This window comes from Schistocerca gregaria, chromosome 5 (assembly GCF_023897955.1).
Source record: "Schistocerca gregaria isolate iqSchGreg1 chromosome 5, iqSchGreg1.2, whole genome shotgun sequence".
NCBI classification, from domain to species: Eukaryota; Metazoa; Arthropoda; class Insecta; order Orthoptera; family Acrididae; genus Schistocerca; species Schistocerca gregaria.
This window is the reverse complement of record NC_064924.1, coordinates 415892327-415918868: the sequence shown is the minus strand read 5'-3', so window position 1 is coordinate 415918868 and position 26542 is coordinate 415892327. Positions and strand designations below refer to the sequence as shown.

At 42.2% G+C, this 26542-nt stretch overlaps 1 protein-coding gene across 4 annotated transcripts in view; it reads left to right on the top strand.

The window, feature by feature from the left end:
• Positions 1-26542, top strand: part of LOC126272399 (oxysterol-binding protein-related protein 9) — a 480270-nt gene that overhangs the window by 443990 nt on the left and 9738 nt on the right. For all 4 annotated transcript variants that reach the window (XM_049975226.1, XM_049975225.1, XM_049975222.1 and 1 more), the window contains 2 exons: positions 6507-6628; positions 24569-24674. In XM_049975226.1, coding sequence (XP_049831183.1) covers positions 6507-6628; positions 24569-24674 — 228 coding nt within the window. The remainder of the gene's footprint in view (positions 1-6506; positions 6629-24568; positions 24675-26542) is intronic.

The following is a 26542-nucleotide window of genomic DNA, read 5'->3' as shown; positions in this document are numbered from 1 at the left end:
ACTGAGATGCAGATGATAAATTTGGTCACAGATGCAGATGATAAATTTGGTCACTATTCATGTATTTGAGCCTTTAGTCAGCTGTAGAATATGATGGTAACACTCAGATGAGACAAGATGGAAACTTAACGTAGAAAACAATGTCAGATCACGGGATGACCGAAAGTTTGAGAATTGGACTGAATCTTGATTGTGATCTTTTATTTTTGTATTGGTTGCTGTTGTTATATATGACATTCACCTTAGAAGAATTTGCTGTCTGTGTTTGCAGCTGCTCAAGCACGGTACTAAGCAAAGTGTGAAGGGGGAACAGTGACAGCATCTTGGCAGAGAACTAGGATGGGTATGGGGAGGAGAGTAGAGAAGAGGCAGCAAATAAAGTCGTGTTGCCAACCATGGGAATCTGTATCACATACTTTGGCTTTTTATGAATTTCTACCACATCTGAACTGAAATTTGCCTGATCCATTTGTAGTCAGAATTGAATTGACTTTAAAATTGGACAAACAATCAACAACAATATACATTTCTGCAACACTCACAATGATGTATGATGGGAACAAAAGGGGGTGTGTCAGCTGCTGGTTCTATGCACCCAATGAGAGAGCAGTGGGCATACAATATGTTTAAAAACAAGAGATATTGTACATTCTGATATCAGTATGGAAGCAAAATCTGATATGGATTTGGAAGGAAACAGCTGTCACACTGCAACAACCATCACAGAAATAGCAACATATTTTATAGAAACAGCAATAGATTTGTGACACTGAAGATATAAATTTTACAGCTACGTTATTGAGGTACCCCAAGTGCCTTTTAAACTTTCGTGAGAGGTTAAAATCTAATTCCTTGCCTCTTAGGAGTATGAATGTAATTTTTTTAATGCATAGTGCAACCACCTATTTAATATAGAAATAATATTATCATTACTCATCTGTGACTTGGAATAGCTGAATAGCTCTGTACTTATTAATGACAGGATCTACTGGTATTATTTGATTTTTTTTTCTGACATCTTTAAAGAGAAGTTTTAATTTATCTTGAAATGGTGCTAATGGCCATGTCAACGAATGCTGTAGAGCCATTGAAACAACCGAGTCCACAAATGATTCCCTTTATCTATTTATTGAGAGAAATACATGCATTTTTTATGTTTTGGGAGTCCCTTGCACCTGCTTGTGATTTGGCTTCCTGAACAGCAAGCTCATTTTTGTAATGAAACAAGGCCATCTTGCAAGACTGACTGCTTCTGTAAGGTTTTTAAAATAGCTGGAGAACATACTCCAACAACATCAGGCTCAAGATCTTAGATTGCTCCATCAAGAGTGTAACATTCCATACAGATGCAGTAAAGAATGCTCACACCATTTTTGCTCATGTTTTTTAGCTCTCTTCAGTTTTGTTGGAGAAATATCAATGTGAATATCGTACCACATGAATTCTTGCATCGAGATCAAGTTGGTATGGTCACATTTTATAGTTATCTAGACTGTCAATTTGGTTCTGACCAGCAATGTGTGAAGATTTTTTTATTTTTTATATATATATATATATATATATATATATATATATATATTTTGAAACCTCATATTTCTAGGATTTCTCTGTGCCACCAGCTGCAAGTCTTGACAACACAAAGATTGCTGTATAAGGCATTACAGACAGTGATTGGTCTGATGCTTAGAGTACAGTGGATGTCGTATTCCACTGATCTCTAATTCCTCTCCTCTCTAATTAGTCTCCAAACATAAAATTTGATTTCTTCACTAGTAGTTGTTGATTGGTACCAGACAAAGTTTTATTTTCAAGAGAATTTCTTTCAACTCTAACTTCATGGACGCAATAGAAATACGTAATCGCGTTAGGATCAGCCGGGTTAAAATAGCCCTCTGAAAACAAAAACAGAAACACATACACATGGCCTTGAGATGATATGTGTCTCTAACTGTCCATAATTCCAGGATGATTAACACAGTAATAGTTGGGGAACAGTGACTGCAACAGGTCCCCCCAAATGTCGTAAACATTTTTGTATTCTTGGTGTGGCTCCTGCCTATAACATGAAGGACAGAAGCAGATTACTGTCAGTTTCAAAAATACTGTCATTGATTTCATAACTATCATCATCAGTTTAGGACCCAGTTTCTTCAAGCAGCCCCAGAATTTCATCATCAGTCAAACTGTTCCACATTTTATGACAGACTTTTCCAATCAAGACAACTGCGGAAGCACACTGGGACAACAAATGTGCAGGGGCTGATTACATCTGCAAATATTTTTTCAAGCCATGTAGTACTTGGTGGAAGCAGGAACATCTATCTAGCATCTTTCTGTAGTACTAAAAGAGCAAAAATTGAATTAAAGCCATCACTGCTTGGAAATAATACATTGTAAATAACAGTCATGAATGCTGCACTTGGAGATTATTTGAATGCTCACAATATGCTCATAATTTTATAGGCAATGACTGGAATGTGTTACACACACATTAATTTGTTGTATATAACTGAATGTTAAATTGTGGGGCAGGTTTGAGATAGCTGGGTTTGAAGTTAAGCAAAATTTTAATGTGGTCGAATGAATATACATTTGCAGGTGGAGATTTCCTACTTCATAGTTTCGTACTTAGTATGTATGCAGGCCAGTTATTGCCCCCTTAAGTAAGAAATAACAATCAGTATATTTAATATATTTTTAAAAAATGGTTCAAATGGCTTTGAGCACTATGGGACTTAACTTCTGAGGTCATCAGTCCCCTAGAACTTAGAACTACTTAAAGCTAACTAAGCTAAGGACATCACACACATCCATGCACGAGGCAGGATTCGAACCTACGACCGTAGCGGTCGCTCGGTTCCAGACTGTAGCGCGTAGAACCACTCGGCCACCCCGGCCGGCAAACCATATTTAAAACTGGCCATTAAAATTGCTACACCTAGAAGAAATGCAGATGATAAACGGGTATTCATTGGACAAATATATACTAAAACTGACATGTTATTACATTTTCACGCAATTTGGGTGCATCGATCCTGAGAAATCATCTCTGACCATAATAACGGCGTTGATACGCCTAGGCATTGAGTCAAACAGAGCTTGGATGTCGTGTACAGGTACAGCTGCCCATGCAGGTTCAACATGATGCCACAGTTCATCAAGAGTAGTGACTGGCATATTGTGACGAGCCAGTTGTTCGGCCACCATTGACCAGACATTTTCAATTGGTGAGAGATCTGGAAAATATGCTGGCCAGGGCAGCAGTTGAACATTTTCTGTATCCAGAAAGGCCCGTACAGCACCTGCAACATGCGGTCGTGCATTATCCTCCTGAAATGTAGAGTTTCGCAGGGATTGAATGAAGGGTAGAGCCACGGGTCGTAACGCATCTGAAATGTAATGTCTACAGTGCGAAAAAGAGGTGACCGAGGCTTGTAACCAATGGCACCCCGTGCCATCACACCAGGTGATACGCCAGTATGGCAATGACGAATACACGCTTCCAATGTGCGTTCACCGCGATGTCGCCAAACACGGATGCGAGCATCATGATACCGTAAATAGAACCTGGATTCATCTAAAAAAAAAAAAAAAAAAAATGACTTATTGCCATTCATGCACCCAGGTTTGTCGTTGAGTAACCATCGCAGGCACTCATGTCTGTGATGCAGCACAAGGGTAACCACAGCCATGGTCTCAGAGATGATAGTCCACGCTGCTGCAAACGTCGTCAAACTGTTCGTGCAGATGGCTGCACGATCTGTTACAGCCATGAAGATGCCTGTCATCTCAACTGCTAGTGATACGAGGCCGTTGGGATCCATCACGGCGTTCCGTATTACCCTCCTGAACCCACCAATTCCATATTCTGCTAACAGTAATTGGACTTGACCAACGTGAGCAGCAGTGTTGCGATATGATAAATCACAATCACGATAGGCTACAATCCGACCTTCATCAAAGTCGGAAACGTGATGGTACGCCTTTCTCCTCTTTACACGAGGCATCACGACGACGTTTTACCAGGCAATGCCGGTCAACTGCTGTTTGTGTATGAGAAATCGGTTGGAAACTTTTCTCATGTCAGCATGTTGTAGGTGTTGCCCCTGGTGCCAACCATGTGTGAATGCTCTGAAAAGCTAATCATTTGCATATGACAGCATCTTCTTCCTGTCTGTTACATTTCACATCTGTAGCATGTCATCTTCGTGGTGTAGCAGTTTTAATGGCCAGTAGTGTACCTCCGTCCCCTTGTGTATACATGTAAATCAGGAGTTCATTGCAAACAGTCTTCAACATGTTAATTAACTTTTGCATGTTTGAATCCACATTTGCCTTTCAACTGTAGAGTAAGCAAACTTAGCATTCTCATTATAATCCTTTTGGGTGTACTGCCACAACATTTTGTAAAATACGAAAATAAACCAGTGTTTCAACCCTGATGACAGCTGCTGAAACTTGATCGAAACATCAGCTTATTTTAGATTTTTAAGTATTTTATTAAGTGACATTGCAGTGCACTCAGAAGAATTTTAAGAGACTGACACCAGCAAGAAAGTCTATATATTTATATCATAAACCCACCATTGTCTGTCATTCACCCTAATATGAGGACAGACTGATCAGATGTTGAGCATTGGGAGACACATTAACATATAGAGAGTTTTATCTGTTAACCATGACCAGTGCCACTTTGCAGCCATTTACAGACAACAGCCAGTTTACATTGTGGCCTTTTGCAAGCAGCACAGTCCCCATCTGTTTCTACAGTCCAAATCTATATAAAACAATATACAAAGAAGTACCAATCAAAGCTAAACAATAAAACAAGCTATGTCTAGTGTCTTCTAAACTGCACTGTAAATGATAAGAAACAATATCACAAAAATGAAAAATGAGCTGCTATTTGAGCACTAATTCACTGAACACAACTGCGTATCATGCACACACACATACTTGTCACTGAGTAAGCTTGTGGCCTTCTCATTGCAACTCATTCTATTGCGACCAGGCAAACCACTTTGTAATTGGAAACCATCCAGCTCCATACACAGTAAACCTGCTTATGCATTATTTTTTGTGATATGGACTTGACTTTACAACTCAAGAAGCTTAGTTGCTTTTATTACTGTGTCCATGACACATTTGACTTTTTACAGTTTAGTGGATAAATAGTGGGGAAGCTAGCTGGCTTCTAACTCGAGCAACATATCAGTCTTCATGTCTCCAGTACCAACAGCGACAATGTTTCAGGCCTATGAAGGATTATAAAGGAGTCAAAATTTTCAGCATATATAAGAAACTATATGCTTTTGGTTCTGTTGTGTGTGGCAGATAGTGTACACAATAGATTAATGCTTGATGAAGCACAAGATGTTTGCATCTATGATATTCTTAGAAATTGGGTGGTGGAATGTATTTCAAGGAAACAAATAGAAAATTTTATTCGAAACCATCTCCATTGTCACATGGAGAACATAATAAATAGGGCAGTGAAAGTTTAAATATTGGGAAACGCTCTCAACAAAGATCTCCAAGCAGCTCAATGAAGCTGGGTATATGAAGTGGCCTCACCAGATGTAAGACAAAAGCATTGTCTTATTTGGTGATGAACTGAGCTTCACTTCACGTTATATAACATGACTACATAGATACATTGATAGCACAGCAGTTGTTCACTGCTCGACACTGTCTGAGGAGTATTTGATCAGAAGGTGATGAAAGTTACATTTGATGTGGCTGGAAACTTGAAGCATTTAGTAATTCATGTTGCTGTTGGGCCCTGCATCTATAAATTTTAACTAACAACTCCAGAATTTCATTTGTAGCTCATTGTTCATATCAGTTTCCCTTTATAGATCTTATAATTACATTTTCCCCCAGGACATTAAAATCTCTTCTTTATCTTTGAAAATGATTGAAGAATAAGAAATGAATTAATGAATGTCTCGGGGAAAAATGTAATTATAAGATCTAGAAGATCCTCTGTGGTACAGGACTTCCTATTACGCCCAGTGCTAGGGTGCTATTCCAATGCCGGAGAGCCTCGGCAATAGTGACAATGTAAGGGAAAATAAGCAGAAGATATGATTTGAAATTTGTTGTGGGGAGGGCACTCAACTTAGGTTGTTCATGCAGCAATGTTAACCATAGTGCTATGGTGGTGTAATGGTTAGCATTTCTGCCTAGCAAGCAAGAAGACGACCCAGGTCCAATTCCTGGCTGCAGCACAAATTTTAATTCATTTCTTCTGCTTCAGTCATTATCGTAGTTACCCTTTATGTTGCTCAGTTTACATGGCAGTGTAGTATACCATTCCACCTTGCAGAAACCTCCTCTTCATCATTTTCCAAATGAAGTGCCTTATTTTCGAGAACCAGGGTGAATCTTTCATTTCTCAGTATGTACTGCATGATTAATAGAAATAATTGTGTGTGTGTGGGGGGGGGGGGGGGGGGGTGTTGCATGCGTGTTGTTGTACCTTACTCAAGTTATGTTTGTTTCAGAAAACCGAGGTGTTTGTTGATGTTAATCGTATCGACATAACAAAAAAACGTGTTCGACCAATAGCAGAACAGTCTGACAATGAGTCTCGCCGCTTGTGGAAGGAAGTTACTGCTGGTCTCAGGTGAGAAATGTTGGCAAAATTTTTGCACATATGAAGCCTTTTTTTTAAACTTGTGTTTTTTGAAAAGAACTGACACTAACATGAAAGTGCACTGTATATCATGTGTAGTATCCATAAATGCAGGATGCTTCAGGAAAAATGTGTGATACTCAAAGAAATTAGTGTTTTGTGAACTCTTAATATCAGTAATGGCAGGAGTAAAAATTACCACTTAACGTATAATCAAGGCGTTAACCATTCAACAGGCACTTAAACAGGGCTGGAAACATTGTTGAGCTTTCAGGCTGGGTGTCCGCTTAAGAACTTCTTGAGTGATGTGTGACAGATGCATAAAACACTCCTCGCCTTGTTGCGCCCTCTTTAAACTCTAGCCGTAACTCAGTGCTGCCTGATCCGCAGGCAGCTAGGTGCTCTACTAACCAGGGAACTCCCTATCACCTCTCCTCCTCAGATTTAGTGGTACGATTGCCCAGTGGATAGCCTGTCGAAAACTGAACACAGATCAACCATGAAAACAGGAAGAAGGTATGCTGGAGGAGGAGGAGGAGGAGGGGGGGGGGGGGGCAGTGTATAGTTCCAGTTGAAGAAGTGTAAAATTGACAGTAATTAAGCAGTCACGGCATCATGGTTAAGTGGTTGCAGTGTTAGACAAGAAGCCAGATAAGCCAAGTTCAAAACTTCCTCATGACATTTATTTTTCACAACATTATGAACAGTCTTTCTGGTCACTGAAGTTTCTATTCTCTTTCTGTAGTCTTGGCAGTTGTCATACTGTGTGTTGGTTGTAGAATATGAGTCACGTGGTAAGAAAACGTTACTGTCACAAGTAATTGTGATAAATAGAGCAGGACAGCTACCACATAGACATCTTCATAGAAATGAAAATAACAATTAAGGTTTGAAGTATGCTACAACGAAGGAGTTCAAAAAACTTCCCTTATAAGTATGCGCGCGCGCACGCGCACACACACACACACACACACACACACACACACACACACACACACACACACACACACACACACACACACACACACACACACTCTCTCACTCTCTCACTCTCTCTCTCTCTCTCTCTCTCTCTCTCTCTCTCTCTGCCAAGTCAAGCTCCAGGCACTCTATTTGGCCAGGGCAATGTGACACACTCTCCCTCTCCCCTCCCCCCTCTGCCTACCCCCCTCCCTCTCCGTGCGTGCGTGCATGTGTGTGTGTGCATGCATGCGCACACCTGTGTGCGTAATGACATTGTCCCAAAGCTTGACACTGCTTTCAACTTTGTTTTCATGGCTGTTGACCATTAAATACCTCAACTGTTTGGTTAGTTGTTACCTGTGCTCCTTCCATTATTTGTGTTTCACCCATGACTTTCCATCATCACTTTAGAACTGCAGTATCGGCAGAGTGATACTGAATACGACAGCTCAAACTCAACAGTTCAATTTTAAATCTTACCAAGCTAATATTTCCTTATTGTTAAGTGAATTTTTCCGAGTATACATTCACACATTTCTCTGGCAGTGCCAAATATTTTATAGCATCTTTTAAAAAAACTTGCTTGCAGTTCTTAGAAATATCACTATTTTATTTGCTCCTTGTTTATCACTGTACCCCTTAGTCTTAACAGCATTCGTCATGTGAGCAAGTAATTCACTAGATATGTTAACAGATACATTAACTTTGCAGATGTGCAGCTACTTCTTACTAAAATCCATAAACCATAATTTGAAGCATATCTTTGTGATCAGGAAATAGGACTATCATAGCCCATTCGGTGATAGAAAGTAATACATATGTGTTAAAGGATCTGTTTCTCAGAGTACCATAATTATCTACCATTGCAACCTAGAAGTTTGAAATTTGTTTTGAAGTAGCCTACAACCATCCTCTGTAATATACTTGTATGGATATGGTGTCTGTTCTTTTGGACATGTCTGAAAGAATAGACACAATTGATGACCTGCAGCCCTCTAGAATGAAATTGGAATTTTATTAATACCTTCAGCTGCTAACGGGCTTTGATATATATCAACGGGGGCCCCCTGCGGGTTCTGGGGTTAGAATAGGCCCGCGGTATTCCTGCCTGTCGTAAGAGGTGACTAAAAGGAGTCTCAACTGTTTCGGCCTTTAATGTGATGGTCCCCTAAGGGGTTTGACCACTCTATTTCCAAATTTTTCCGTTAGTACGTACCATTTGGGGAAGGACGCCTTATGTGGTGCATTCTATATCCATCTTGCCCTAAGATCTGGCATATTTGTTTTTGTCTTGGAGTTGGACTTAAACTGAGCTTCCGGCCACATCATCTGCAGTGTGTACCGGGTAGCCTACATTCCCTCCATTGTACACTTCCATCTTTGCTCCCTTTATTAATGGATGTTCGACACCCGACAACCAGCACGGTAGCTAGTTTGTTGTGGTGGGGTTGTCATGTACCCTCTTGGTGGTAGCCCCCTGACTACAAAGGGATTGCACTTCTAATGCCTGAGCTGCTACCTCCCCACTTATGCCAAGGAGTAGATGCCTATCCCTTTCGGGCATCGGGACTCCCGGCAAGGGCCATCCTGCCAGATGGTCTTTGCTGCGGCTGGGTGGCGCCCGTGGGGAGAGCCCGTGGTCGGAGTGGGTGGCATCAGGGCGGATGACCCGCAATGAAGCATTGTACATCATCTCTTGCTGGTGGGCCTCCACCAGCAGTCTCTAAGCGACCGAGGTCTAACCTCAATGGAAAGAAATTTGATCAGAGATCATTTCCCTACCTGACCACTCCATGGGAGGAACGTTTGTCCAAAGAAGGCAGTAGAGATTCTTCACCCCGGTACCTCGTGTGTTCGCGAGTTGATGGGGAATCATTCATGTCGACCAAGCCCCAGTTTTTTGTGGAGGTGGAGGTGGAGGGCTTGTCCAAAATGCGCTCTGGGTCAGTTCTCATCAAAACAGGCATCCTCTGCCCAGTCACGGAGGTTGCTCACTTGTGACATGTTGGGGGATGTTTCCGTCACCATCACTCCCCATTAAAGTTTAAACATGGTCCAGGGTATTATATTCCACAGGGATCTTCTTCTGCAGTCCGATGATGAACTACGTGCCAATCTAGAACGACAGGGTGTTCACTTCGTCTGGCGCGTCCATCTGGGTCCGAGGGATAATCAGATAGCCACCGGTGCCTTCATCTTGGTCTTCGAAGGCGGTGTTTTACACGAAAAGGTCAAGGTGATGGTTTACCGCTGTGATGTGAAGCCATATATCTCTCCTCCGAAGCGGTGTTTTAAATGCTGGAAGTTCGGGCACTTGTCATCTCGCTGTACTTCCGGCATCACATGTCGAGGTTGTGGACGTCCTTCGCATCCCAATACTCAATGTGCTCCCATCTGTGTTAACTGCGGAGAACACCATTCCCCCTGCTCGCCGGACTGTAGGATATTCCAGAAGGAACGAAAGATAATGGAATATAAGACCCTGGACTGCCTGACCTGCACCGAGGCTAAACGAAAGTATGAGAGGCTCCATCCTGTGGCAATGATGTCGACCTACACCGCTGCTGCAATAATGGTTCTCCCATCGTCACATATCGTTGGCTCTAAGATCTGTCAGAATCCACCGGCTGCGTTGGTTGTGGGGGGGCACTTCCCTCCCTGTTGCTCCTGCTCCATCTCCTTCAGGAGCAACACCCCCCCAACCATCGGGGAAATCAGTCCCACCTTCCCAGCTGGAGAAGAGTAAGACTTCTTTGGCTACTCTTGCCAGGAAGGGGTCCCTTGGGGACCTTCCTTCACAAGTTCCGACCAGCGGACAAGCGGAAGTCCACAAGTGGCTGAAACAACCACCAGTCCCTGGTCGTAGGGCCTCACGGTCGTCGTTCATCCCTGAGACTGACCCAGTGAAGCCCATGAAGCCTGAACCACCGAAGGCACAGCGAGAGAAGAAGAAAAAGAAGAAAGTCCCCAAGACCAACGACATTGCGGTGGCACCCGTCCCACCGTTTCCTACAAGCTCTGCATCTGAGGATGAGGTGGAGATTCTGGCGTCCGCTGAGGACCTCGATCTCGCTGGTCCCTGAGACACCATGGATGGCACTAACACAGGTGCTCCATCGGAGGCAGCAGGTGACCCAGTGGTGTAATCTGCCTTTCCAGTCCCTTCACGCCTTTCTCAGCAATGGACAATATCAGCCTCCAGTGGAACTGCAGCGGTTTCTTCCACCATATGGCTGAACTCCGATAACTTACCAGACTTCACCCTTTCTTCTGCATTGCAATTCAGGAAACTTGGTTTCCAGCAATGCGAACCCCCCATCCTTCATGGCTATTGGTTTATTATAAGAATCGGGCAGCTTATGAAAGGGGGGTCAGGTGGCGTCTGCATATACGTCCTTAACTCTCTCCACAGCGAGTCTGTCCCTCTACAAACGCATTTAGAGGCTGTCGCTGTTCAGGTGTGGACGCCACAGGCTGTTACCGTCTGCCTCTTTACCTTCCACCGGCTGGTGATGTCGCGCAGCATGTCCTGGCTGTGCTGATAGCCCAATTGCCACCACCTTTCTTGTTACTGGGCGACTTCAATGCCCATAACCCTCTGTGGGGTGGGTCAGTGGTGACAGGTCGAGGCGCCACCATTGAGCATTTATTGGCACAGCTCGATCTTTCACTTTTAAATGATGGTTCCTTCACACACTTCAGCGTGGCGCATGGCATGTACTCCGCCATCGACCTTTCGATCTGCATCCATAGCCTCTTACCATCTGTCTAATGGAGAGTGCATGACGACCTGTGTGGTAGTGACCACTTTCCGATCTTTCTGTCACTGCCACAGCGTCAGTCTTTTCTGCGCCCTTGCAGGTGGGCTATGAATAAGGCTGACTGGGACTTGTTTTCCTCCACTGCCGCTATTGAGCCTCTCTCTAATGATGACAGATGCGGTGGTTCAATCGGTCACCACCGGCATCGTTAGTGCTGCCGAACCAGCCATTCCCCATTCTTCTGGGTCCCCTCGGCGGCGGACTGTGCCTTGGTGGTCGCCTGAGATCGCTGAAGCGATTAAAGATCGCCGGCGGGCACTCCAGCATCACAAGCGACATCCCTCCATTGAACACCTTATCACCTTCAAACAGCTGTGTGCGCGAGCCCACCGCCTTATGCGCCAACGCAAACAGGAGTTCTGGGAGTGGTACGTGTCCACCATTGGCCTCCATGTCTCTCCATCACAGGTCTGGGCCAAGATCCGACGCCTCTATGGCTATCGAATCCTTGTCAGTGTCCCAGCGCTCTCACTGAATGGAACAGTTTGCACAAACTCCGACGAAATTGCCAACAGTTTGGCAGAGCATTTTGCTCTGAGTTCCGCTTCTTCCAATTACCCACTAGCCTTCCGCTCCATTAAAGAGCGGATGGAACGTTGGAGCCTTTCTTTTCGCACCCACCATCCTGAATCCTACAATGTTCCATTCAGTGAGTGGGAATCACAGTGCCCTCGCCGCTTGTACTGATACCGCTCCTGGGCCAGATAGCATCCACTGTCAGATGCTGTAACACCTTTCAGTGGACTGCCAGCGACGGCTCCTTGACCTTTACAACCGTATTTGGGTCGAGGGTGAGTTTCTGTCGCAATGGTGGGAAAGTATTATTATCCCCATTCTGAAACCAGGCAAGAACCCTTTGGAGGTGGACAGCCACTGCCCCATTAGCCTCACCAACGTTCTTTGCAAGTTAATGGAACTGATGGTGAGCCGGTGGTTGAACTGGGTACTGGGTCTCGGGGTCTTTTGGCTACCTCTCAGGATGGATTCCGTAAAGGCCGCTCCGCCGCTGACAATCTGGTGAGCCTGGAGTCGGCCATCCGTACTGCCTTTGCCCGCCGTCAGCACCTGGTCGCTGTCTTTTTTGACATGTGGAAGGCGTACGATACGACATGGTGTCATCACATCCTTTCTACGCTTCATGGATGGGGTCTTCGGGGCCCTCTGCTGATCTTTATCCACAATTTTCTGTCGTATCTTACCTTCCGCCCGCAAGTCGCGGCCTCCCATAGTTCCTCCCAAGTCCAGGAGAACAGGTACCACAGGGATCTGTCCTCAGTGTCTGCCTGTTTTTAATTGCAATAAACGGGCTCGCTACAGTGGTGGGAAATTCTGTCTCCGCTTCCCTGTATGCTGACGACCTTTGCCTTTACTACAGCTCTATTGGCATTGCAGCTGCTGAACGTCAGCTATAGGGCATTATCCGTAAGGCGCAGTCTTGGGCTGTAGCTCATGGGTTCAAGTTTTCGGCGGCCAAGACCTGCGTTATGCATTTCTGCCGGTGACGCACTGCTCACCCAGAGCCGCGGCTTTGTCTTCGATGGTAAACTTCTTGCTGTGATGGAGACACACAGGTTTTTGGGGGTGGTTTTTTATGCCCAGTTGACTTGGCTGCCTCATATTCGGCAGCTTAAACTGACGTGTTGGCGGCATCTAAATGCTCTGCGATGCTTGAGCCACACTAGTTGGGCTGCCGACCGATCTACCCTGTTACGGCTCTATCAGGCGTTAATCCAGTCCCGTCTGGATTATGGGAGCCTGGCTTATTGCTCAGCATCTCCGTTTGCATTGTGGATGCTGGACCCAATCCTCCACATTGGGATACGCCTTGCCACTGGTGCTTTACGTACCAGCCCTGTGGACAGCATACTAGTGGAGGCAGGTGTCCCTCCACTGTAGTTAGGGCGCCAATGTTTGCTGGCCGCTTATGCTGCCGATGTATTCAGCTAACTATCAACTACTATTCCCACCGTCGCACGTCCATCTTTCAGAACATCGGCCCAGCGCTGGATGTACGATCGCAGTCCGCGTCAGAGAGCTTTTCTCCGGGCTTGAGGCTTTACCTCTTCCGCCTCCTTTCGGGGCACCTCTGTGTTCACGCCCCTGATGTGTGCCTCGCCCTCGCCCTCGCCCTCGCCCTCGCCCTCGCCTTCAGCTGGAATTCGCACAGGGCACAAAGGACTCCGTCCCTCCGGAGGCCTTCCGGTGCCGCGTTCTTTCCATCCTCGCAACGTATCAGGGCTCTGGCATTGTTTGCACTGACGGCTCGATGGTTGCTGGTCGTGTCGGTTATGTGCTAACTCTAGGGGACCATTCAGAACAATGTTCATTGCTGGCTGGCTGCAGCATTTACACTGCTGAGCTGGTCGCCATCTTTCGTACCCTAGAGTATATCCACTCCTGCTCAGGTGAGTCCTTCCTGATCTGTAGTGATTCCCTGAACGGTTTACGAGCTCTCGACCAATGTTTTCATCGTTCTCATCTGGTGATGGCTATCCAGGAGTCCCTGCATATTCTTGCCCATTGCGGCCGATCTGTGGTCTTTGTTTGGACCCCGGGCCATGTTGGGATACCCAGAAATGAAAAAGTTGACCGCCTGGCGAAAGAGGCCATCAGTAAATCATCTCTGGACATTGGTCTCCCAGAGACTGATTTACGAACAGTCCTCCGCCGAAGAGTTTTTGCGCTTTGGGATGCTGAATGGCGCGATCGGACCACGCCCAATAAACTCCGTGCCATATAGGAGATGACGACTGTGTGGCGGTCATCCATGCGAGCCAACCGCAGGGACTCAGTCGTCCTTTGTCGGCTCCGCATTGGGCACACCCGACTGACACACGGTTATTTACTGTGTCGTGAGGACCCACCTCTTTGTCGTTGTGGGGCGGCCTTGACGGTGTTCCATATTCTGTTGGAGTGCACCCTTTTAACTGTGCTCAGGCAGATGTTTGCGCTGCCTGATACGCTCCCTGCCCTTTTAACTGACTACTCTGCCATAGCAGACTTAGTTTTGCGTTTTATTCGGGCAGGGAGCTTTTTCGCTTAATGTACGTGTGTGTCTTTTTGTGGTGATTCTGGCCTATGGCCTATGATTTTAGTCTGATTTTTTAATGTGTTTCGCAGTGGTTGGCTTTTCCTTTTTTGTTTCTATGGTCGGCCAACCACTGTCACACTCTTTGTGATTTTAGTTCGTCTTGTCTGGTCTTTGTCTAAGTTTCTCTTGTTCTGTGTCATCTGTCATCTATTCTGTTCATCGTTTTTATTCTCTGTGGGTGTTTTTAGTATTTGGAAAAAGGGACCGATGACCGTAGCCGCCTGGTCCCTTTAATCCCACAAACCAACTAACTATCTATCAACGGGGACAGGTGGAAATGTGTGCCCTGACCGGGACTCGAACCTGGGATCTCCTGCTTACATGGCAGACACCCTATGCGTCTTAGCCACCGAGGGCACAGAGGATAGCGCGACTGCAGGGATTATCTTGCGCACGCCTCCTGCGAGACCCACATTCTCACCTTGTATGTCCACACACTACATTCGTAGTGTCTCACCCCAACACGTTCATTACTCGTGGAAGACATTCTTAACAAGTCCCGTAAGAGTTTGGGGAATCTGTGTGCATCTGCACGGAAGGAGGAGGTCATGGTCAGTGTTGCCAGAACAATGTACTTACATGGATGTCTGAAAGGACAGATACAATATCTGTATCAGTATATAATTCTGGCAATACCAGCCGTGACCTTCCTCTTCTGTGTGGATGCACACACATTACCCAAACTCTTACAGGACTTGGTAAGAATGTCTTCCACGTGTAATGAGTGTGTTGGGGTGGGACACTACGAATGTAGTGTGTGGACATGCAAGGTGAGAATGGGGGTCTCACAGGAGGCGTGCGTGAGATAGTCCCTACAGTCGCACTACCCTCTGTGCCCTCGGTGGCTCAGATGGATAGAGCGTCTTCCATGTAAGCAGAAGATCCCGGGTTCGAGTCCCAGTCGGGGCACACATTTTCACATGTGCCCGTTGATATATATCAACGCCTGTGCGAAAGCGTGGCACGCCTCGTCATCACCCTCGGGCTTGGCAATTCTACAAACAGAAGGTGTTGTCACATAAAAAAAAGGCCATAGCTCAGAAGTTCATGTGAATTGTAAGATGGATTAACAATGTCACATTGGCACTAGTTTCCATCACAATTCTGCTTAAAGCTATGATGGACATGTCAGAAGATGGGAACGTCATTGCACCCTCTCTTACCCACAATCCATCCCTTCTTTCAACGCCTCTGCAATTGGGGCCAGAATCGCCTAGCAATTGCCTAGCCCAGCATTGAAATTACTTGCGTTTCTTATGGGTCCTGGAGGAAAACTTTTCAGACACATCACCATGCAGAATCAACATAAAACACCTTAGGAGGTGGCATATAGTGTGCCAATGATACCACCCATTCCCTCGGAATATTTGTTCCCTCATATTGTGCAGTCAACAATGATAGTTCTTGATAACCTTTGACACTCCTGCAACCTCAAATGATACAACCGTTCTCTAAGGCCATCATGGGGCTGCAACCCCATTGAATGTGGTGTGACCACTTTGGAATGTAGCTAATGCTATTGCAATTTTTGCTCTGGTGTACAAGGTGGAACCACTAGGGACCAGTCAAAACAATTTGATGAAATTTGGATGTGATCGGAAGCAGTAAATAGTGCTTACAGTTTCTCAGCCACCATGTTTTGCATCTTCCACTGACATAATGACAGAGGGGTGTGACATCAACACTTGCTTGAGTAAAACAGCAGAGGTTTGCTCTAAGACCCGCTGATTGAGCAGCACTCTCAGTGCCACCCATCCACTTTCACCAAGACTTTAATAAATGTACCTATACAGAGAGCTTGCGGACAGGCAACCCCTTGACACCCCTCCAATTCTGCAAGCCTACTAGCAGGCACAAGAGCAGCAGCATAGCTTGCCTGCAGGTGCTTAGGACTCTCATCAAGAGTTGTCTCTGTATAGAGAGATTTTTCACATGCTCATCAGTGGTGGGTGATGGCAGTGAGGGTGGTCTAAGAGGCGCCCTTTGCTGTTTTATATATGTGTGTGTCAATGTTGCGCCACCCCCACCCTCCCCTCTCCCCATGATCACATTACAGGAGGGTTGGAAAAAGCATAAGTACCCTTTGCTGCTTTGGATGAGTTTCAGAGTTTGTCAAAGGGATTTGAACAGCCCTTAGCAGCTCCACCCAGTACACCAGACCAAAAATTGCCGTTGCGTTGTGCTCCAAAGTGGTGTGGTCACATTTGGTGGGGTTTCTGGCTCACAATGCCATTAGAGGCGGATTGAATCGTCTGGACGGGCGTCTAGCAGTGGTCAACAGCCATGTTTAAAGGCTGTCAAGAACATCATCTTCTTGTTCATCAAACTGCAAACTATAACTTTTGACTGTGAAATGTGTGCGAATCACTGCCCATATCAAGTGGTGGTTTCAATGAACCCTTTATGCCACCACCATGATCCCTTTCTATGTTGATTCTGAGTGATAGCGTGCGTGGAATATTTCCCTCAGCCAGCCATAGGAAACCACATCATTTCAAAGCTTGGCTTTGCAGTTCTTACATCCATCATGGGAGGGTAAAATACGGGTAAGTTGGGCTGCGATGATCTTTCCATCATGTGACATGTCCACAGTGGCGTTGGAAAGAATTGTGGAAAAATGTTTGTGCCAATGCGGTGTCATTAACCCACCTTACACCTCACATGAATTTGTGAGCTGTGGCCTTTATCTTATAAGTTGAACACCTTGCTGTCCGAAGCACTGCCGAGCCTGAGGGTAATCTCGCAGTTTGCCATGCTTTTTTACCATTACAGAGAACAGTTGTAGACACCTTCGAGTCAAATTTCAAACTTTCACATCGCAATGGGAAACAATTTAATTATGTAGGGCAGTGTAAATGTCTGTTATATATTCTTAGTTTCTGATGTGGAACACATCTTTGAGGACCTCCCTATGGGTCTACAGATCAATAATGTATGATCATCAGATTGTAGCACCAGTTTCTCATGTGCTAGTGACAAGCCATTTCCAACTTCTTCTATCCTTGCACAGGTTTGCCCAAGGATCCTATCCCAAAGGAAACATTTTCAGTGATGTCCTCCTTAACCCTGCCAGTCCATTTTCTCTTTGGCCACCTACTTTCAATGAATTTCTTAGCTGGTCGTGGTTTCTTGCGTCCATTAATCTAGACAAGTAGAGTTTTCCTGTACCCTGAGTTTGAAACCTGCATCCATTCTGTTCATTTAATTCCTTATTGTATGCCCAGATCTAACAAACTTCATTTCAGCAGCTTAGATTTGGTTATCCCCCCCCTCTCTGGCTGATCACGTCTAGTGAGGAGATAAAAATGGAAATATAGTTGGTACTGAAGATAGTTTAATTTCAACTGTGGCATCTTATTGTCACAAGGGAGACACCTCACTTGAACTGTGACAAATATGGTTTGCATTGAGAGCATGTTGTGTGCAAAGTGTGTGAAAAATGTTAAAATAAGGAATTTAGCATTTTTTTGTGGACTTTGGTGTGACATTTGTTTCACACAAAATGTCTGTTCCTCACCAACTGTGAAGATGCATTCCAAAATGCTTGCAAGGTCAGTTAAAATACTTTTGTTAAAGCTGTGATGTGAAATTAGGTGACAAAATCTCAGAAGATCCAACACAGAAAACATGAAAAAAATTTATATGCCAAGCAGCAAGGAAATGATGCTGCTTCATTAGTGAGTAATCTTACTAAAACAATCGAGGAACTTAGCAGGAATAATAACAAATAAAAGGAAAACTAGACACTATGACTGCAACAAATAGGTTAGAAATTATTTTGGCACAAAATGGAAAAGCGTCCAATCTTGGAGAAGCCTGGAAAGAGAAAGTATAGAGGATGTAGAAAATTGTTTGCCATGTATTAGCCAAAGCTGAAGAGGCAAAAATCTCTAATCCGAAGCAAAGTCCGAATGCAAGACAGGAGTCATCTGCCACTATCACAAGTCCCCAGGAGTGCATCAGAGAAACAAAACATATCACTATCACCAATCATAACACTAGCAAAAAGCCTGAAAATCCATTAGGTGTTAATCTTCCAATGAGAAATAACACTGAAAATCCAAACATTGCTGCAATGAAATCCAGCTCAAGTGTAAACAGTGAGTGCGTCAATGAAACCATCATTGAAAACAAACCTAATACAAATGCAAACAAGCTGATGGCTGGAGACTCTTCAGAAGGCATCAGTATCATCTGACAGGAAGTGGAAAAACAAATGAGGAGGCAGAAGAAATTAGACATCAGTTAATTGAAAAAATGAACTTGCAAAAACCACTGCAGATACAAGAAAAGAAAATGTACAAGACTGTGCTACAAAAATCGAAAACTGGTGAACAGTGTACTTTGAAGTCAATCTACTATGCAAATGTTTGTAAATGTGGTTACTAAAAACAGAAGTAAAGTCATAATAGGCATTCGTGACAAAAAAGGAAAGCTGTATGTTGACAAGCAAGCCTGGTTTCACCTAATCAGGCTAATAGATGACATTACAGCTTCAACTGTATTTAACTTCTCACAAAACACTTTCCCAAATTGTGACAGTTTTATAGTTGGTAAGCTGGAAATGAAGGGAATAAATAACAGGTTCAGAATTTGTGTAGAATTCAACCTAAAAAGTAAAATAATGGACAATAGTATAAGGTCCAAAAACATTGTGATTAGACATTTTTTATTCTAGATGATGTCCAATGCAATAAACTCTCAAGACCAAGAACTTCCCAGTGAAAGAGGAAACGACGCCATTGGTGTGGGAGTGGGGGGAGAGATGTACTAACTTACTTACAGCCAGTGCAAATGTGCAGTGTCTTGGGAAAAAAACTTCATACATTATCACTCTTTGTTGAGGATATGAGACCCAATATATTGTAAACACTGGCTAGCTGAGCAGGAGGAAAAAAAAAAAAAAAACTGCAGAGGTACTGAATGTTTGGAAATGGTGTAGATGGTATGTCTGTATATGTAAATAATCACCTCAATGCAGAGTATTTTTAGGGCAGTTTTGGATCTAGAACTGGCTGCCTTGGGGCTTCCAGGTGCTAACTTAATTGCTGTTTCTGTGAACCATTCCCCAGATGACAACCTTGAAAATTTCATCAACCACTTGGAAAGATATATCACCTAGTGCATGTAAGGGCACAAATTGTCTTATAACGGTGACTTTGGCATTCATATTGGAGAAGGTAGTGATTATGAGAGAGCTGTCATGAACTTAGTAAGCACCTTTGGAGTATTTGTGGCAAATTTTCTACACCAAGAAGAGGCATTTGTCTCGACACAGTTGTCACAAACCTAAGTAGTTGGGACTACAGTGTAAGTGTGGTTGACCCTATACCAGCAGATTGTAGTGCAGTAATCGTGAAGTGTACTCACAGAGTTCATCCATGTCAGCTGGCATTCAAATTACATATTTGGAAATAGACTTAGTACAAAGAAAAGTTTAGTTGATTTCAAAACTACAGTGGCTTTTAAAGTTTGGCACCACTTATTTGATTAATTTGAACAAAATGAGGCATTCAGTTGCGTACTCGAGACCATAAAAGTCAAATTTGATGAACATTTTCCACTAATTTGTGAGATATTAAATTGCCAGACTAAAATGCATACAGATAACAGTTGAAATAAAGAGGTGGCGTACCCCTTCACTAGCTAAAATAAGATATATTGTTCAAGTACCAATGTCAAAGCAGCTGAAGACATTGTTATTGAGGGTAGACTGTACCGCAGATATTTACAGAACAAAAGGAGGTACAGAAAGGAAGTAGAAAAACTGAAGAAGTAAAGCAATACAAAATATACTGCAGAAGTTTACAATCCCTACAAGCCAGTTTGGAATCCGGTTAATGAGTGCAGGTAAAGGCCCACCTCTTGCTCTAATTCTTGCAGTCAAGATGAATTTAGTGAATATTGGAAAAATATAAAAAGCACAGTATGTGAAATTCCTGGCTTTGGAAAAGATCCTGCAGTTTGTGTGAAATTCGCGAATAAATGCAGTGTGGTAATGTGGAAGAGTGAGTATCCAAAAGACGTAATAAAAATAGTAAAAAACTACAACTTTCAGTGAGTCCCAATATTTATGGCACATCCTGCACTTAGCTAAAAATGTTAATCCATGAAACTGCACAACCGCTAACAGTAGTAATAAATAAATGCCTTCATAATGGAGAATTTCCAGACTTCATGAAAGTAAGACACTTAGTACCTCTTAACAAAAAAGGTAATCCACGTAAAGTGTCAAACTACAGACCCATACCTACAATACCAGTACTAGCTAAGGCGATGGATACAGTAATGAAAGATCAACAATTAAGTTACTTTGAAGGAAATAACCTCTTTCATAATATACAACACTGATTTCGGAAGGGCAGGTCAATGATAACAGCAGTACTTATCTTAATAACAAATTTAAGTCAGGGTTTTGAAGACAGTCTATAGCACTATTACTCTGTGAACTTAGTAAAGCATTCTACTGTATCCCATGCAAGGCCCTGCTTGGCAAGCTAAAATCGTATGTTATTCGGGCTCTGTTCTGAGCACTGCGTGAATAACCGATGACAGATTTCTTAAAAGACATCATAGTCGCTGTTGACTGTATAAAATATTTATTATTACAATTGCAATTTCGGCTTTAGGGTCATTTTCAAGTAACACTGCAAAAGTTACCTAAACACAAAAAAGACAAAAGTGAAGCAGAGGGTGTATATACATGATTAAGCAAACATTTCATTAAAATAGTAGCATAATTATAAAAATTGGTGAGAAATGTACATAACTTACATTCTGTCAGAATATAAGACTATCTGACATGAATACATGTTGTCATCAAAATGCAGCCTTTTGACTGTGAGAGTCCCACTAGATCCGATGACTACAACACTTATTACATTGTAAAATGCTGTTAAATTGTACTAAACTGTCAGTGTTACTATCGTTCTAGTAATCTATCACACACACAAACTCAGGTGCACTGACAACATGTGGAGCTAAGTCTGTTGGCGCGAAAATATAGTTACTAAAGATACTGCCTGTGCATGTAGCAAAGATAGTGCACACCAAGGATACAACTTATAAGCTTTACATCGTAAAGTGTTTTCATCTGTCAACATCATATAGCTTTCTAAATAGAGCTATGATTGTGAGGGGCTGTAGGATAGGATGAGAATATTTATGTATAACATAATAGAGGATAAGACATGTGTTATCTGTTGAGAAGCTCTCACATTGATTTAAATGCCCATAAATGATATGAAGACAGAGGTCTGATACATAATACTTTGTATGCATATACATTTTACAAATATGAATGGCATAAAACGCTCGCCAGCAATCCAATTCACTATGCAGCACCACGGATTGGGACAAAACATCACAATGCCTCTGCACAAATACAGGATGCATTCTTGAACCAGGCTCTATTATAGCAAACAATACTAAGTAAATATGTATACTATTCCATCGAAATTGCTCAAAATGTTTTCGATAAGTGTCCAAAATAACTGTAAACTTCCATGAATCACTGTTGAAGTTGATTGCTACAATAAATCACATTCTTCAGATACAATGAAATGTCAAGGCTACATTTAATTTATAAAATATACTAAAATAAAATACATTGGAGTATGCTTTTCTTCCCTCGTTATAGTCCGTAAACTTTTCTTTACAGGAACATACACCAGGATTACTGATAAAATTTGTTACTTATGATTTAAGACAAAGCTAGTCACATACATCACATAAAAATTGGCGATCCTAAAATACATAAAATGAGAGAATAGATACATTGCAAGTGGCAGCGGATCTGACATTACACAGTTACTAATATAATTTTAAAGTATCCACATATTATCTTTTTTTTTAAATTTTTTTAAAATTTTTCTTTTAACCCCATTCACATACTTGTCTATAGAAAATGTCAGTTATGGACTGCTGCTGTGGGCTCATCCTGCAGGCTGCAAGAATGTGCTTTTACTGTGAAAGAAAGCAGTGAGTGTTATTTCATCAAGAAATAATAATAATAATAATAATAATAATAATAATAATAATAATAATAATAATTTGACAGCTGTAAACTCAATTTTTTCCAGATTGAGTGCTGACAGTTTTCAGCCAATACATATTCGATTGCCTCATTTGCATAGAGATAGATCATCAGACCTCCAGCAAGAGAAATGAAATTCACTAACAACTCACAATAAAGACGGTATAGACATGCCAAGATATCAATAACATAGACAGGAAACAGCTTCCGAATGGTGGTTAGATCTGTTTAATTCCCCACCTAAAAACTTCGTCTTTAACCACTGGAGCAATTTAAAACTAACACTTTTGCAAATTTTATCGATTTTATGTAGTTGTGTTGTTATTGTAAAGGATTTTGTTCATGTAGTTCTCAATTCTAATGTGTCTCACAGTATACGTATAATCAAACAATGGAAAATCCATGATGGAATGTAACAATATTATGAAAAGGAAAGTTGACAATCACCGTGTAGCGGAGATGCTGAGTCACAGATAGGCACTTTTGGCCAGCAAGGCCTTTGTAAAAAAAATACACACACACACCACACACACATACACACACACACACACACACACACACACACACACACACACTTACTTACTTACTTACTTACTTACTTACTTACTCTCTCACACACACAAACACAACTGACAAACTCAACTCACACGTACATGACTGCAGTCACTTGAAGTTTTTACATTCTATCACACCACCCCAGTATGGAAAATGTTGCATATTCTTTATGGGTCTCTATTCAGCTGTAACTTGAGCTGTCTTCTTTCTCTGCTTTCTTTTATGGCTACAATCTTTGGTTTAGTGACTGAGGCCAAACTCCTCATTGTTCAGTGTATTTAGTTTTTCTTGGATTTAATTTATCTCTGTCCAGATCATAACTTTATCAGTAAAAACCATTGCTTACAGTTCTGGTACATGCAGCGCTTTTACCCTTTTAATTAATATCATCGATCTCATTGATGAAAAGCAGTGGAGACAAGGCACTCCACTGCTCTACTCCACGTTCAGTCCCAGACAATTCACTCTGTACATTTCCTACTCAAACACAGCTGTAAATTTCCTCTCTCCTGTCTTTCCCATATTTTGGATCTTGGTACATTGCTATAGGACTTTTCTATGTCTAGAAAAATTAGTGTGATGTTCTTAACTTCTCCCGGATGTTTTGTGAGTAGTGTTCCTGTTGCAAAGATCAGGTCAGTTGTACTCCTTTTTTTCCAGGAGAGGTTCAACTATCTTTTGAAGTCATCTTTCTGTAATCTTGTGGAAAATTTTTAATCTGTACAAAATCTCTGTAATTTTGAAGTAGTTTCCTGTCAACATTTTTTGAATAATTACACATTTGCTTCAATTGTCAGGTATCTCATTCTCATTCCATATCATGTTTAAAACACAGTACAACCAATGGATTCCATATGTTCCTGCAGCTTTGATCGTATCTTCATTTAGTACATCCATGTAACTAGATTTTTCTGAGCTCTTGTCATGCATAGCTTCCTGCCAACCAGCTCAGGTATTGTTATTCTTTGTTGCTTCTTTTCTTCTGTAATACCCAGTCTGCATTTCATTGTCATTCAGGTTTTTGGATGTCACCATTCAAGAATTGGTTGAAGTAATTGACCATTACTGAGTGAGTATCTGTTTTGTTTCCTACTAGACTCACATCTTTACTTTCAGTTGCTTTTATGATGCTTTGGTATTTCTTAGTTTGTTCGGAAATTTTTTATTGCCATTGCAGTTTTTTGAACTATTCAAGTAGTTACCTGCAAAAACACGTTTCAATTTCAGCATACCGTTGGTGTAAATCTGGTTCCATAGCAATTGAAGCTTCTAGCTGCACAATAAATAAGTTGTTTGAACTATATGTTAACCTCAAAGTGTTGTAATATCATCTCTGTGAATACTTCATAATAACAACCATTGTAACATCTAACATTTTAAGCTCTTTGATTAAATTATTTTAAGAGGAATGAAAATACTGTGTGTGTGCCTAGATAATAGGCTACAGGTTGTGAAATATTTTTCAGGCTAAAAGACATTGAACGTGCTACTAATGCAAAGTATGAATTGGAACAGAAACAGCGAGATGAGGCTAAGGATCGCAAAGAGAAAGACCTTACATGGGAGACTAAGGTGAGTTACTGTAGGGAAATTGACAATGAAAACTCAGTGTGAACCATATTAGTGAAGGTACTGGTGTTTTCAGCTACACAATAGAAATATCCTGTGTGCATGCAAAATTCTTAGCATCCATAAAATTGATGTATTCCCTTTTAAGTTCCTGTATTGAATTTGGAAAAAAGGTAGTGTACCTACTTTCATAACTTTAAATTTACTATGTTTTTTGAAAGCATAAATTTCATTGAGTAAATAGAGAGCAGAAAAGCAACTAAGAGCTATGAACAATAGTGCAACTTGCCATAACACCACAATAACATTACCCAAATGGACACCAACCCAGATGTTGTAGGTGAAAAACAACAAAATATTATTGTTAAGAAATTGAAACTCATTGTATTATGTGGATTTCAATTTTTTTCCCCCATTTCAAAACAACATGGTATCCTTTTCAAAGTAAGTAGGTAATGTGTGTATTGATGAGAAACAGTTAAATGTTCCAAAGTTTATACTAATGAGATATCATGTGCAGTTTCTCTTCTGATGAGGATGTTATAATATGCCCTACCAGAGGAAAAAAAATAAACTATGAAGAAAGTGTATGTAGGGACATTTAATATGTGCTTCAAAAATTTTGAGGGAGTGTGTCGTTGCTGGTAAACTAGAACCATTGCTGTGCCATCTGTCAAGTTCTGCAACTTCTCATAGTGTATAAACGTGATAAAGAATTTATGGTGATGGTGTGTCAGTATGAGAATACAACACATTGTGTGAACACATCCTAGCTTTGAACTCTTTGTTATTTCAAATGTAATATGAGTTCTAGGTACTGCGCTCCCCATTGTTTGCATGTGCTTTTCGTTTTCCATTGCAGACAATGCGAACACTTCACCATAAGACACACGGGTATGCACCAAACATTATATGCATAGCGAGCAACTTATCGGAATAGACTCTGTCCCCAGTCAGATCTCCTAGCGGTTCTAGGTGCTTCTGTTTGGAACCGTGTGACCGTTACGGTCGCAGTTTTGAATCCTGCCTCGGGCATGGATGTGTGTGATGTCCGTAGGTTAGTTAGGTTTAAGTAGTTCTAAGTTTTAGGCGATTGATGACCTCAGAAGTTAAGTCTCATAGTGCTCAGAGCCATGTGAACCATTTTGAACCCATTCACGTGTATGTGGTTGGTGAGTTTTTGCGGGCAAAATGTGCACCAGAAGCTTTACCTCACAATTGACACACTTTCCTTGACTTTGAGTAATGTATAGGGTTTAATCAACCAACAGAGAACTTAATGGCTTGCTGTACAGTGCTACTAGATAGGTGTACAAGCAGCCAGAAGACCAAGTACCAGTAAGTCAACCTCACGTGACTATGCAGTGTGAGCATTGCAGTCTCCCTGTATAATCAGTGAGAACCAGTGAGCCTTACCTTCCCAAATTGTTAATCGGCCACCAATGGCACTTCCTCTTTGACAGTCATTTTGGGAATCCCTTCTCGCCTACGGCCATGCTAACATTAACAAGGACAGCAGAAACGATTCCCCCGTCCCCAAAGACCTACCAAATGGTGGAGTCTGCGTGCCCAGGCGAGCATGTTCACAAGTTCTCACATACTTTTGACAAGTCACGTGCCCATGTGCATATGACCTATAAACATGTGAAATAACATCATTGTTTAACTCTTTCACATGAACTTAGTTACATTCATTCAGTATCTGATATAGTTATGGTTGAACATCATACTCTTTTTCTTTGCATAAATGCAAATTCGCCTAGATATCCTCCTAAAATGCTGGGAGTGAAATATTTTATGTAGTGTTCTCATTGTGTATTCACAGGGGTCTCATGTGATGTACCAATTTTGTTTTCCTGCCTAGTGAGAGT